The 15824-nt window shown below is 40.3% G+C and overlaps 1 protein-coding gene across 1 annotated transcript in view; it reads right to left on the bottom strand.

Annotated features, from left to right (window-relative positions):
• Positions 1-817: 817 nt before the first annotated feature.
• LOC122553554 (60 kDa lysophospholipase-like) overlaps positions 818-15824 on the bottom strand; it is a 115708-nt gene continuing 100701 nt past the window's right edge. The window contains exons 14-16 of the mRNA XM_043697527.1: positions 10015-10114; positions 9336-9401; positions 818-1099 (exon numbers count right to left, since the gene is read on the bottom strand). Of these exons, the coding sequence (XP_043553462.1) occupies positions 1094-1099; positions 9336-9401; positions 10015-10114 (172 nt within the window). The 3' untranslated portion in view covers positions 818-1093. The remainder of the gene's footprint in view (positions 1100-9335; positions 9402-10014; positions 10115-15824) is intronic.

Below are 15824 nucleotides of genomic sequence, written 5' to 3'. Positions count from 1 at the left end.
AGCAGGAAAATTGACGTTACGGGCAAAAGCCTTTCATCAGGAATGGAGGCCTATAATAACAGAAGATGGCTTCGATCCATCGACCTGTGGGTTATGGGCCCAACACACTCGTGCTGCACCACTCTCCTCCCACACTTATTTATATTTGCATAGTAGTTTTCACTGTTCTGGGCTTCCTCAGGGCCAGCTTTGAGAGTGGTCAGAATACCTGACACTACTGTTCATTTATTCTTTTTCTGAGAAAATTCTAATCACTTGGTTACATTTTTTTTTAAAGCACCACACTACTGCCATGCAGTGGTAGTGTTTATTTAATCCCCAACATCCATGTCATGTCTGGGCACAGGTGCAGGACACAGTGAAGAACAACAATTGCATAAGTATTTATTTATATTCCACAACCAGGAAGAAAGGAAAATTCATGGAGGGAGTGACAAGCAAAGGACAATGTTGAGTGATCAAAGAAGGTGAAAAAGAAGGCAGGGACTAAATCAAAATAGAATCGGAGAGGAAAATAAAACACACCACACCCCGCGCTGAACACTGCTGTTTCTCTCTCTTTTCTTTTTTTTGTTTATCTTTTATTCTCTTAACCCCTACACTACTGCCTAACCGCAGTAGTGCTTATTTTTTCCCCAGTACCCATGTTGTGTGTGTGCAGGTGTGAGACACAGTGAAAGACACAAGGTGTACAAATCTTTATTCAGTTTCCATCACTAGGAAGAAAATTAACACCCGAGTGACCAGTGACAAGCAGTGCCCTTCACATCAAAGGGCAATGCTGTGTGATCAAACAGTGAAGGGGAGGGAAGGGATTAAATCAAAATAGAATCGGAGGGGGAAATAAAACACTCCACACCTCCTGGTAAACACTACTGTTTATACCTGTCAGCTATGGCTCCTCGATTGACCAGGTAAACAGACCCAATCAGGGAACTCATATTCTTTGATGTCGACTTGGCTGACCTTGTTATAATCACGACATGGTATACTATGTAGCAATTATTTTCATTTTCGAAGAGAATGAAGAATTTCGTGAAACATTATTGACTTTTGATTGTGCATCTGTATATCTGTTCTTAACAATGGACACCTAAACCTGAAAAATAAAAACAATAGCATTTAAGAATGTAATTAAAACACATCATGAATGACAATTCAGGTGATGTGTCAAGACTGTAGCATGTAGGAGCTCCTGAATACCATTGTGCTTCAGGACAAACATGACTATTTGAAGTTTGAGAAGCTTCAGCACTGGGTTTATAAGCTGGAGACTGAACCACAGACACTACATTGCAGCAGGGATGGAAAAAATAACCTTACTGCTTTGTAACAAACAGTCAAACTACTTTGGAAAGGTCTTCTGATTTGCTCAGTAATCAGGGTCAGGAGGACATGACTGTGAGTGAGACAGGTATTAGAACTCAGGATCCAGAGGCTCTGAAATTGTCCAATAGGTTTGAGGATGCGTGATGAGAGCAGGGGCTGTAGGGTGGACATGCAAACAGACCAAGAGATCATAGCACATAAGATCATTCAAGTTACAGGGGAGGGAGGAGCAATAAAGAATGTATTCATAGTAATAATAGTAGGAGAAGGTGATACAGAAGTGAGGGACATGGATATGATTCTCTATAGATAAGAGCAGGAGTCCAGAAAGCTGTGTTGCCTGCCTGGTACCACAGTTCAGGACATCTGCTCAGGGCTAGAAATGGATGTTGCAATGGAGGAGACAGATTCAATTGTAATGGTCCATGTAAATACCAGTGACATAGAGAGAACCAAGAAAGAGTTTCTGCATACAGAATATGAAGAGCTAGGAACTAGATTGAATAGCAGAGTATCAAAGTTAATAACCTTTGGATTATTATCTGAGCTCCATATAAATTGGCATCGGCTACATAACTTTAAGGAGTTGAATATGCAGCTCAAAGACTGATGTGGGAGAAATGGGTTGTGCCTCTTGGACTAGTACCAGGGAAAGTGGGCCTAGAATTTTGAGATAGTGTACATCTGAACTGGGCTAGGACCAGTGTTCTTGTGAAATTCATAACTAGTAAACTACAGAGGGTTTTAAACTAAATAGTGGGAGCAAAGGATTAAAAGTGGAAACATCTGGCACATCAAAGAGTGAAACGGTAAGAGAGGAAATAGTGATATGGAAATGAAGGTTAGAGAATGGCAAGAAGGCACAGAGAAAAAAAGAAACTGGGATACAACATGTTTATCAAGATAACAAAATAACAAAACTAGAGCCTCTGGATCTGAATGCTGGTAGTATTCACAACAGAGTCAATAAATTGATAGCGCACGCTCAAGTCAATAAATACAATCTGATAGCCAAATGAAGTCATGACTTCAGAATGACAAGGATTGAGTTTTGAATATCAAGGGTATATGGTAAGAAAAATAAGAAGCCAGAAAAAGGTAGAAGAGTAGCACTATTTATCAAGGATGGCATTCGTGCGATAGTTCGAGATTACCTTGATTCAGAAGATCAGAATGTCGAAGCAGTTTGGGGGAGATGGGGAATAGTAAAGGGAAGATGTCATGAAAGGGAGTAGTCTGGAGGCTGCCTGACAATAACTACAATGTGAGACAAAGTTTACAAGAAGGAAACTATTGCCAGCCTATGATAAAGGATGGCATTAATCATGGGTGACTTTAATCTACATATGAATTGGAAAAATCAGATTAGCAGTGGTAACCTGGACAAGGAGTTCATTGAATTCTTTGACATAGATTTCTAGGAGCAAAACATTTTTGAACTGACCAGAGAGCTGATTATCCCAGACTTGGTGCTGTGTAATTAATTACAGGATTAATTAATGATGCTAAAATTAAATACCTCCAGGTAGCAGCCACCATAATATGAATTTTCCATCCAGTTTTAAAAAGAGAAAATTAGATCTCAGAGTAAATTTCAAACTTAAAGAAGTGCAAATACTTGAGCATGAAAGTAGAGCTAGCTGAAATGAACTGGCATACTAGGTTAAATGTACATCAATAGATTCATTTAAGGGGGGTGTTTCACTAAAATCAGAATGAAGTATATTTCTACTATAAAGGAAAACTTGTAAATGGAAGACCCATCATTCATGGTGAGCGAAAAAGTTAGGAACAGCGTCAAACTTAAGAAAAAAGCATATAACTGCAAAAAAAAGAGTGGCAGATCAGATGATTGATCAAAATATAAAGTAAAGCAGGAAATTACACAAAAAGATTAATCAGGAGAACAGAGTATGAGAGAACACAAGCTAAAAATGTAGAATGAATAGCAAGAGTGTCTATAGGCATTTAAGAAGGAAAGAAATAAGTAAAGTGAGTGATGGTCCTCAAGAGAGTGAGAATGGGGAGTTAATAGTAAAAGAGTAAATAGTCAGCATGGCTTTGTGGCTTGGAAATTATGTCTCACGGATTTGATTGACTTTTTTGAAGAAGTAACAAAGAGGATTGATGAGGGCAGACTGGTGTACATGATCTGTATAGACTTCAGTAAGGCATTCGACAAGGTTTCTCATGGGAGATTGTTTGGCAAGGTTTGATCTCATGGAATACAGGGAGAACTAGCCATGTGGATACAGAACTGGCTCAAAGGTAGAAAACAGAGGGTGGTGATGGAGGGTTGCTTTTCAGACCAGAGGCCTGTGACCAGTGGTATGCCAGAAGGGTCGTTGCGGGGTTCACTACTTTTTGTCATTTATACAAATGATTGGGATGTGAACATAGGAGGTATGGTTAGTCAGTTTGCAGATGACACCAAAATTGAAGGTGGAGTGGACAGCGAAGAAGGTTACCTCAGAGTACAATGGGATCTTGATCAGATGGGCCAATGCACTGAGGGGTGGCGGATGAAGTTTAATTTAGATAAATGTGAGGTGCTGCATTTTGGAAATGCAAACCAGAGCAGGACTTATACACTTAATGGTAAGGTCCTGGGGAACGTTGCTGAACAAAGAGACCTTGGAGTACAGGTTCATAATTCCTTGAAAGTGGAGATGCAGGTAGATAGGATAGTGAAGAAGGCTTTTGGTATGGTTTCAGTTATTGGTCAGAGCATTGAGTGTAGGAATTGGGGGGTCATGTTGCAAGTGTACAGGACATTGGTTAGGCCACTTTTGGAATATTGCATTTAATTCTAGTCTTCTTCCTATTGGAAAGATGTTGTGAAACATAAAAGGGTTCTGAAAAAGATTTTCAAGGATTTTGCCAGTTGGAGGACTTGAGCAATAGGGAGAGGCTGAATAAGCTGGGGCTGTTTTCTCTGGAGCATCAGAGGCTGAGGGGTCACCTTATAGAGGTTTATTAAATCATGAGGGGCAAGGAAAGGATAAATAGACAAAGTCTTTTCCCTGGGTTGGGGGAGCCCAGAGCTACAGGGCATAGGTTTAGGATGAGAGAGGAAAGTTATAAAAGGGAAATAAGGGGCAACTTTTTTGCACAGAGGATGTATGTATATGGAATTAACTACCAGTGGAAATGCTGGAGACTGGTAAAGCATTTAAAAGACATCTGGATGGGTACATGAATAGGAAGGATTTAGAGTGATATGGGCCAAGTGCTGGCAAATGGGACTAGATTAGGTTAGGATATCTGGTCGGCATGGACGAGTTGGACCAAAGGGTCTGTTTCTGTGCTGTACATCTCTATGACTCTAAATGGTGGATGAAATGGACAAATAGTTTGTCAAGACAGAAGGGAGAGAACAATGTAGTAAATTATAATTACGGGGGAAGTGGTACTAAGCAAATCTACCTTTGGGTGCTTATGGACTTCATTCTAGAGTCTTAAAAGATGTTTCTTGTGAAGTAGTAGATAAATTAACATTAATTTTCAATAATGCCTTTGAAGTAGAACATAGAAATATAACTCTATTCCAAATGGGAGGGAGTCAGAAACAGGAAAATATAGGCCAATTCACATGACGACTGTTGTGGGGAAATTGTTATTATCAATTATTGAAGATATTGTAGTTGCATACTTAAAAAAATTCAAGGTAATCAGGAAGAGCATGGTTTCATCACAGGGAAATCATGTTTAACTCTTTTTTAAAATTCATTCATGAAATGTGAGTATTACTAGCTGGTCAGAATTTATTGTCTATTCCTAGTTGGCCTTGAGAGGGTGGTGCTAAGCTGTCTTCTTGAACTGCTGGAGTTCACATGATGTAGGTAAACCTGTAATGCTGTTAATGAGGGAGTTCGAGAATTTTAACTGAGCGACAGTGAAGGAAGGATGGTGAGTGACTTGAAGAGGAACTTGCAAGTGTTGTGTTCTCATATATCCACTGCTCATGACTGTCAAAGTGGAAATGGTCATTGATTTGGAAGGTACTGTTTGAGGAGTGCTGATCAATTTCAGCACTGCTTCTTATAGATGGCACAAACTATTGGTGGTAGAGAGAGTGGGTGTTTGTGGATGCAATATCAATCCAGTGGGTTATTTTGACCTGCATAATCTCAAACTTCTTGAGTGTTTTTGGACTTGCACTTGTCCAGGCCAGTGATGAGTATTCTATCATACTTGCACCTTGCAGATTGTAGACAGCTTTGGAGAGTCAGGAGGTGAATTACTCACTATAGGAATCTTAGCGTCTGACCTGCTCCTGTAGCCATTCTATTTATATGGCAAGGAGAAAGTGAGGACTGCAGATGCTGGAGATCAGAGCTGAAAAATGAGTTGCTGGAAAAGCACAGCAGGTCAGGCAGCATTCAAGAAGCAGGAGAATCGACGTTTCAGGCATGAGCCCTTCTTCAGGAATAATATTTATATTTATATGGCAAGTCCAGTTCAATTTCTGGTCAATGGTACTTCCAGGATGTTGTTTGTGAGATATTCAGAAATGGTGGCACCACTGAATGTCAAGGGATGATGGTTAGATTCTCTCATGTTGGAGATGGTCATTGCCTGCTAGTTAGGTCGTGCAAATGTTAGTTAACATTTGTCAGCCCAAGCCTGGATATTGTCCAGATCTTGTTTCTTTTGAACGGACTGCTTCAATATCTTGAGGAATCATAAATGGTGAACATTAAATAATCAGCGAACATCCCCACTTCTGATCTTATGATGGAGGAAAGATCATTGATGAAGTAGCTGAAGGTACTTGGGCCTAGGACACTAGCCGAAGGAACTCCTGCAAGATGTCCTGAAGCTGACTTCCAATAACCACAACCATCTTCCTATGTGCCAGACATGACTCCAACCAGTGGGGGAGTTTCCACTCACCATCTCCACAAACCCCCACCCCCAATTCCCATTGACTCCAGTCTTGCTAGGGCTCCTTGATGCCACACTTGAACAAACGCAGTCTTGGTGTCAAGGGCAGTAACTCAAATTGAATTGAAATGAATTGAATTGAACTTATTGTCATGTGTACTGAGACACAGTGAAAAGCTTTGTCTTGCAGCAATACAGGCAGATCACAGAGTTAAGTAGCATAGATAAGTAAATAATAGGCAACCGACAAAAACAAAAACACAGGTACAGGCGAATGTTAAGAGTTTGTGAATCTACTCGCTATTCTAACAAGATCATATCTAGAATTCAGTTTTTTTGTCCATGTTTGAACTAAATCTGGAATGTGGTCAGGAGCTCAGTGACTTGGTGATCAGTGAGCAGGTTATTGCTGAGCGGGTATTGCTTGATATCACTGTTGATGACACCTTCCATCACTGTACTGATGATTAAAAGTAAAGTGATGGGGCAATAATTGGCTGGGTTGGATTTGTCCTACTTTTGTGCACAAGACATACTTGAGCAATTTTCCACATTGTCGTATACATGCCATGTTGTAGCTGTATTGGAACATAAGGCTAGATGTGCCACAAGTCTTCAGTACTATCGATGGAATGTTGTCAGAACTGTTGCCTTTGCAGTGTCCAGTTCTTCCAACTACTTCTTGATATCACATGGAATGAATCAAATTGGCTAAAGACTGGTATCTGTAATGCTCGGGACCACTGGAGGAGGCCAAGTTGGATCATTCACTTGACACTTCTGACTGAATGATTCAGCCTTATCTTTTGCAGTGATGTACTGGGTTCCTCCATCATTGAGGAGGGGATATTTGTGGAGCCTCCCTCTTCATAGAGTTGTTTAATTGTCCATCACCATTCACAACTAAACAGGACTATAGGGCTTAGCTCCATCAATCACTAGTGCCTATGCTATTAGCAACTCAATAATCCCGTGATGCAGCTTCACCAGTTTGATATCTCATTATTTTGATATGATGGAGCTACTTCTGGCATGTCCTGCACTCGTCATTGAATCAGTGTTGAGCCACTGACTCAATGGTAATGGTAGAAGGAGTGATTTGCCAGACCTTGAGATTTCAGATTGTATTAGGAGTATGATTCTGCTGCTACATGGTGCCACATTAACATGCAGTCCTGGGTGGCTAGATCTGTTCAAGGTTTGTTTCATCTAGCATGGTCATAGTGCTGCACAACACTATCTCACAGTGTTCTCAATGTGAAGGCTGGACATTGTCTCTTCAAGAGCTGTGCAGTGGTTACTCTTATGATACTGTCATGGTCAAATGCACCTGCAGCTGGCAAATTGGTGAGGCTGAGATCAAGTAGTCTTCCTTCTCTAAATTCAAACAACTTCAGATTTTGGAGGTCCGAAATGAACAAAATGAAATTGTTGAAGAAAATCAGCAGGTCTTGCAGCACACGTGGAGAGAAAACAGTGTTAAGGTTTTGAATCCAGTGACCCTTCTTCAGAATGGAACAGTTCCTTGCCACCCTCAGTGCTTCCCCCCAGGGATGTTCAATATGGAGGAAGGACCAACTGGGTCTTCCAGTCAGTAGGACAGTACTTAACCAGGGATGGTGATGGTGGTATCTGGACAGACTCATGCTAATGCCTTAAAGATAATATTAATTGCCTTTATTCAGATTGTTGCTTGACTAGTAAATGTGACAGCTCTCCCAATTTTGGCACTCACCCCTAGATGATAGTAAGTAGGATTTGCAGAGTTGACCAGACCGTATTTGCTGTTGTTGTATTTAGTGCCGAGGTTGATGTCAGATGATCTGTCTTGTTTTGTTTAGACTTTCTGCCAATTGTTACAACTGAATGGATTGCTAGGTTATTTCAAAAGGGCAGTTAAAATTCAACCACATTGCTGTGGGTCTGGAGTCACATGTAGGCCAGACCAGGTAAGGGTGGCATTTTCTTTCCCTTCATTAATTAGCCAGATGTTTTTTTCTGACAATTAAAAATGGTTTGATTGTCATCATTAAGCTTTTACTTGCACCATCTGTCATGATTCGAGCTTGCTACCACTCTGCCACCACTTCACCATCTAATGTACTGGAGTTCTTTGAAGCACTAACATGCGCTGTGGATAAAGGGGAGCCTATAGGCACAGAATAAAGGAATTTCCAGAAAGCATTTGCTCAGATGCCACATCAATGGATATTTCAGAAAATAAAAGCTCATGGTGTAGGGAGTATCATACGAGCATGGAGAGAAGATTGGCTGGCTGGCAGGAAACAGTATGTGTAAATGATTGTTGGTTAAAAATCTGTTTGGCAGAATGTGATAAGATGAGTCCCACAGGTATCTGTTAAAATTTACAACAATGTTTTGGATGTGTTCTGTTGAAGGCATGAGGAAGTTGCAAGTGGATACAGGAAGGTAGCGTTAGTGGGCAAAAATCTGGCAGACGGCATAAAATGTGGGAAATGCGATGTTGTTCACTTTGGCAGGAAGAATGGAAACACAGTGTTTTACATAATGTGAGATTAAATGTGCAGAGGGAATCATATGTTCTGGTATGAGTCACAAAATGTTAGTATGCAGTACTTTGTTTTCATATGAAGCGGAAAATAGATTTTCCCCAGATTTCTATTGTATATGTTAAGTGACAAGATACTTCCAGGTGAATGTTAGAATCCTGGGAAATTTTACTTTGTATTTTTCTTGCTAATTAATGAGAGTTAAATTAAATACGAGGATTGATGTGTTAATACTTATTTTGAACTTTTTAAATCCTGCTTGTGATATGCCCTGTTTAAGAGCTCTGTGAGTTGATATGATGGAAAACTACAGCTTATTCTTTTTTAACTAATTGACTTCATTGACCTACAACTATCTACTATAAGATACATTGATATAAGTAAATGCTACTCTGCATCATTTAAAGATACATGCTACAAACATATCAGGTGTATGTATATACACAGCATAACATAGAGTAAAAGTTTATACCTTTATTGTCACAAAGCCTGAAGCAAAAACTACAGTTAATGAATCTTTTAATTCAGAGTTCTAAGTCATAATGGAATTGTTGTGGTCAATAGCCATTGAATTTATGCAACTCTTACCTTCATGTTTTGTTTGAGTGTTGACTGAAGAAATTCAACAACTTCCTGATTACCAGCAGCCAAAGCCTAAAAGCAAAGTCAGATACATTGATACAACTTAGCTTTACCCAAGTGAAAAATGTGATTCATATCACTGAGGTGCAAAAAGTTATCTTTAAGTACTAGAAAGGAGTGATTGAGCTAAGACTATCAAAGTAGCTGTTTGGTAGTACAGACATTGAACATTGCTGAAAAATGAGACAGGCAGCCAAATACAAAAACAGAAATTGCTGAAAAAGCTGACTATGTCTGGCAGCATCTGTGGAGAGAAGTCAGAATTAACATTTTGGATCCACTGACACTTCCTCAGAACCAAATGTTTTTTCATCTTGCACTCATTAGGACAAACACAAGAATACTAAATTTCAAACTACAAAGCAATAATTTAGGCTACAGGGGAAAGAAAAGGGTGCTGATTATTTAGCAAGTAAACCAATCAGCACTCATTTATTCTGTGGTATAAATTATTGTGGTTATTTGAAATTTGGCATTTTTGTATTTGCCCTGATAGGGCAAGAAGAACATTTCTCTCCTTTTAGCAAAGTGGCACATGTACATCATTTGGAAGGAATGCCACCTGGAGAGTTTTTTTGAACTTTCCTGGGTTTCTCTCAAATACCATACAATTGCATTTTCTTACAACTTTCAGTGGAGTTTGTCCATCGTAGCTACACTGATCCATGTCGAGCCCTGCAAGGTGCCAAGCCTTCAATCCTTCCATGTCACCATATGCAGCCAGGCTATGTGCAAAAACAAAACAACGTTGTGTACTTTTCTCACAGAGGCAGAAATAGCAAATGTAGAAAGTTATGTAGGACTCATTTTGTTTAAAGGGCATCAATCAGTTGGTAAATATCTTGCGTATTTGCTAATGTCATCATGAGTCAACTCATAATTTGTTCAGCTTTACATAAGTACATTAACGCTTCATCATAAAAACTGAGTGGATAAAAGAATAATCTCTTATTTAAAAGGTAATTTTAAATCAATAATTTCTTGTTACAAAGGGAATTGAACTACCTATCTAAATAACCAAAAACTCACAAAAGCACAGGGCAGAAGGCAAAAAAAAATTCTGTCAAGATTTACATTGGGGAAAGAAAGGATAAAGTATTGAATGTTCAGACCTCTGCCAGTTTTGTGTTCTGACATGTGTAGATGTGCATCATCAGCATAGGAAGATGTTTCTAGCATCATTGCTAGAGCATCTTTTGTAGGACGTAATTCTTTTGAATTTTCTTCAGCAGAATAGTGAAGGTCCAGACTGGACATAGGCTCAACTCTAACATTGGATCCACAACTTTTCAGAAACAGCAGAGCTGAGATGGGAAGCTTTTTTCCTTCCTCAAATGGCAATTAGAATCTCCAAAGCAGAGCTGGAACCTCATAGTTGTAAACCCATGCAGCAGGTCATTAATAGACAGCAGAGATGATAAGGCATGTGAGTATCAAGAAAAACGTTGTTTGTAAAAAAACTTCAATGTCCTTTCATTGGCATCTTTTGGCTATCCGCAATCTTTCTAACTCAAGTCAACAAAAGTAATTAGATATGGAATTGTCATAAATCATAAACTCAAGGAGTATTTATAATGTACATGTTCTTTCTCATTCATTACATATCAATTGAAGATTAATATTTTGCTTACTGTAATGGCAAATTATTGCAGTGAAACACTGCAGCATCGGGTGCTATTGTTAACTGTTTTATCTCTTCAGATACTGGCCTCTTCTTCAAAATCACCATTAACCTGCCTCTCCTCAAACATCAACCTTTGACCATAAAGCTTTAAGCTATAGAGCAGAAGTAGCCATTTAGCCCATTGAGTCTGCTCTACTACTCAATGAGATCATGACTGATCTGATAATCCTCGACTCCATTTTCCTGCATTTTCCCATAATAATTGATTCCCTTACTGATTAACCATCTGTATGTCAGCCTTTAACAACCTAGGTTCAACAGCCCTCTGTGGTAAAGAATTCCACAGATTCACTACCCTCAGAGAAGAAATTCCTCCTCATCTCTGTCTTAAACACACAATGTTCATTCTGTAATTATATCCTTTTGTCCTAGATTCTCCCTCAAAGGAAAAAGAAACATTTTTACATCTACCCGATCAAATCTGAGAGCCACTCTTTTTTTTGAGATATTTTCAGTGTTGGAGCTGATTTCCTTAAATTCTAGGAGAAGTAATTGCTGCTTTGTAAGCTGATGCATTGTTTCAGAACTTTGGGAATAAAAAAAGATCAAAACAACAACACTTTAAAAAGGAGGAAGACAGAAAAATGCAGTGACCACACGGTGCGTGAATCAAATGGAGAATTAAACATGCACTGCTGTCTGACTCAGCAGTGAATCTGCACAGCTGACTGTTCTGCTGTTTGATTTCAAGTATCTCTGGACATCAAAGTTTGTTTGAAGAAAAATGAGCAAATAGCAAAATTCACAGCTGACTTTCAAGAAACCTGTGTCAGGGAGCTTACAGCAGGGGAGCAACTAAGTGGCTTTTTATGGTATTACCTTACTGATGTTTTTTGTAAACTTACAATAGTGAGTGGAGTGGGTTCTTTTTAATTATATGTTTTATTGAGATCTGTCTCTTGATTAAAATTTCCTGGGTCTGTAGATTGTTAAGATGCAAAGATGGCCTTTAGTAGAGTGATGTGCTCTTCCTGTTGGATATGGGAGAATAGAGAGAGCTTACATGTTACTAATGATTATGTCTGCAGAAAGTGGTGGTTGTGAATTGGATCACATGGATCAGTTGGAGTGGCAGTTAGAGGCAATGAGGAATTTACAGGAGCTGGGGGTGTGATGCAGGAAAGGAGATAACCAAAGGTACAGCCAGGTAGGTGAGTTACTTCTAGGAAAGGTTGGAGAGAGAGGCAGGTTGCGCAGGAGTCTCCTTTGGCTATCCCCATTTCAAACAAGTATGCTGTTTTGGAAAATGTAGGGGTCGATGGATTCTCAGTGGAATGGAGCACTGATAGCCATGCTTCTGGTACTGAGACTAGCTCTAATACAATGAGGATTCCAATAATTCCAAGCAATCGATGGTGATAGAGGTCTCTCTAGTCAGAGGCACAGACAGATGTTTCTGCAGCCGACAGCGAGACATCAGAATGGTGTGTTGCCTCCCTGGTGACAGGATCAAGAATATCTTGGACAGCATGCAGAACATTCTCAAAGGGGAGGGGGACAAGCAGGAGATTGTTCTATACATTGGAACTAATGACATAGAAAGAGAAAAGGATGAGATTCTGAGGAGAAAATATAGTAAGTTAGACAGGAATTCAAAAAGGAGATTCTCAAGGTAGTAATATCTGGATTACTCTCAGTGCCACGAGCGAGTGAGTTTAGAAATTGGAGGATAGAACAGCGAAATGTGTGGCTGAGGAGCTGGTACAGAGGCGAAGGATTCACACTTTTTTGATCATTAGAATTGTTTCTGGGGTAGCAGTGACCTACATAACAAGAACGGATTGCACCTGAATTGGAAAGGGACTAATTTACTAGTAGGGAGATTTTTTAGAGCTGTTTGGAAGGATTTGAGATCAAGGGAGATAGTGAGGAAAGAGGTCTGAGACTGGTACATTTTTGGGAAAGGGGCAAGTCAAACAGTCAAGGTAGGCAGGACAGGAGTGATAAATGAAACTGCATTTATTTCAGTGCAAGAGGCCTATCAGTTAAGGCAGATGAACTGAAGGCATGATTGAGAATATGGGACTGGGATATCATAACAATTATGGAGACGTGGCTCAGGGATGGAAAGGACCGGCAGTTTAATATTCCAGGGTATGGATGGTATAGGAAGGATAAAAAGGGGGGCAAGAGAGGAAGGGGAATGGCATTTTTGATTAGGGATAACATTATTGCTGTAGTTTGGGAGGATATTCCTGGGAATAGGTCCAGGGAAGTTATTTGGGTGGAACTGAGAAATAAGAAAGGGATGATGACTTTATTGGGATTGTATTATAGACTCCCTAATCGTGGGAGATTGAGAAACAAATTTGTAAGGAGATCTCAGTTATCTGAAAGAACATTCAGATACAGGACGAATGTGCAAACTCCACATAGGCAGATGCACAAGGTTGGAACTGAAACCGTTCTCCTGGCACTGTGAAGCAGCAGTGCTAACCACTGAGCCACTGTGGACATTGAACAAGGTTATCTGAGATTACAAAGAGATCTTGATTAATTGGGTCAATGGGCTGAGGAATGACAGACAGGAGTTTAATTTTGATAACTGTGAGGTATTGCATTTTGCTAAAACAAACAAGGGCAAGACTTATGCAATTAAAAGTTTGGCCTTGGGGTGTACTGTAGAACAGAGACCTAGGAGTTCAGGTACAGAATTGTTTAAAGTTTGCGTCACAAGGTGATTAAGAAGGCATTTAGCACACTTGCTTTCATTGCTCAGACCTTTGAATATAGGAAGTGGGATGACATATAGAGATTATACAGGACATTGGTGAGGCTTCTTCTGGGGTACTGTGTCCAGTTCTGGTGTCCTTATTATAGGAAGGATATTATTAAGCTGAAGAGGGCTCAGAAAAGATTTCCAAGGATTTTGACGGGTTTGGAGGGTTTGAGCTGTAGGGAAAAGCTGAAAAGGCTGCACTATTTTCCCTGGAGCATCAGAGGCAGAGGAGTGACCTTTTGAGGTTTATAAAATCATGGGGATCATGGATAGGTGAATAGACAAGGTTTTTGCCTCAGGTTGGGAGAGTTCAAAACTAGAGGGCATAGGTTTAGGGTGAGAGAGGGAAAATTTAAAAGTGGCCTAAAGGGCAGCTTTTTCCCGCAGAGTGGTGTGTGTACAGAATGAGCTACCACAGGAAATGGTGGAGGCTGCTATAATTACAACATTTGAAAGGCATCTGGATAGGTTTATGAATAGAAAAGGTTTAGAGGGATTTGGGCCAAATGCTGGCAAATAGGACTGGATTTATTTAGGATATCTGGTCAGCATGGACGAGTTAAATGAAGGGTCTGTTTCCATGCTGGATATCTCTATATTAGTAGGGTGATAATGGTAAGGGATTTTAATGTTCCAAACATAGACTGGGACTGCTATAGTGTTAAAAGCTTGGATGGAGAGAAATTTATTAATTGTGTAGAGTCAGTTCTGATTTAATACAATAGTTCTGTTCTGGTGTGATCTCATGTTTTAACAAAATCGCACGGAGCCGCACCATTTTAACTAATGGGGCTGGAATATGGACTTTAGTAAGGCAGTTGACAAGATTTCTCATGGTTGACTGGTTAGCAGTGTTAGGTCACATGGAATAAAGGGACAACTAGCCATTTGGATACAGAACTGGCTCAAAGGTAGAAGACAGAGGGTGGTGGTGGAGGGTTGTTTTTCAGACTGGAGGCCAGTGACCAGTGGTGTGCCACCGGGATCTGTGCTGAGTCCACTGCTGTTCCTCATTTATCGACATGATTTGGATGTGAACACAGGAGGTACAGTTAGCAAGTTTGCAGATGACACCAAAATTGGAGGTGTAGTGGACAACAAAGAAGGTTACCTCAGATTACAACAGGATCTTGGGTCAATGGGCCGAGGAGTGGCAGATGGAGTTTAATTTAGAGAAATGTGAGGTGCTGCATTTTGAAAAGGCAAATCAGGGCAGGACTTACATACTTAATGGTAAGGTCCTGGGCAGTGTTGCTGAATAAAAGAGACCTCAGAGTGCAGGTTTATTGTTTCTTGAAAGTGGAATTGCAGGTTGATAGAATAGTGAAGAAGGGACTTAGTATGCTTGCCTTTATTGGTCAATGCATTGCGTATAGGAGTTGGGATGACATGTTGCAGCTAAACAGAATATTGGTTAGGCCACTTTTAGAATACTGCATGCAGTTCTGGTCTCCCTACTATAGGGAGGATGTTGTGAAACTTGAAAGGGTTCAGAAAAGATTTACAAGGATGTTACTAGGGTTGGATTGTTGAGTCAAGATTAGATGAAGGGCGTTTGCTCAAAACGTTGATTTTCCTGCTCCTTGGATGCTGCCTGACCTGCTGTGCTTTTCCAGCACCACTCTAATCTTGACTCTAATCTCCAGCATCTGCAGTGCTCACTTCCACCTTGGATTGTTTGAGCTTTCGGGATTAGTGGTGCTGGAAAAGCACAGCAGTTCAGACAGCATCCGAGGAGCAGTAAAATCGACGTTTTGGGCAAAAGCCCTTCATCAGGAAATATATCCTGGACAGAACTCCACTGGTCCTCACCTACCACCCCACCAACCTCCAGATACATTGTATCATCTTTCGTCATTTCTGCCACCTCCAAACAGACCCCACCACCAAGGATATATTTCCCTCCCCTCCCCTATCAGCATTCCGGAAAGACCACTCCATCTGTGACTCCCTCGTCAGGTCCACACCCCCCACCAACCCAACCTCCACTCCTGGCACCTTCCCCTGCAACCGCAAGAAATGCAAAACTTGC

This window comes from Chiloscyllium plagiosum, chromosome 10 (genome assembly GCF_004010195.1).
Source record: "Chiloscyllium plagiosum isolate BGI_BamShark_2017 chromosome 10, ASM401019v2, whole genome shotgun sequence".
Classification (NCBI taxonomy): domain Eukaryota; kingdom Metazoa; phylum Chordata; class Chondrichthyes; order Orectolobiformes; family Hemiscylliidae; genus Chiloscyllium; species Chiloscyllium plagiosum.
The sequence above is the reverse complement of the archived record's forward strand: the minus strand, read 5'-3'. Positions and strand labels throughout refer to the sequence as shown.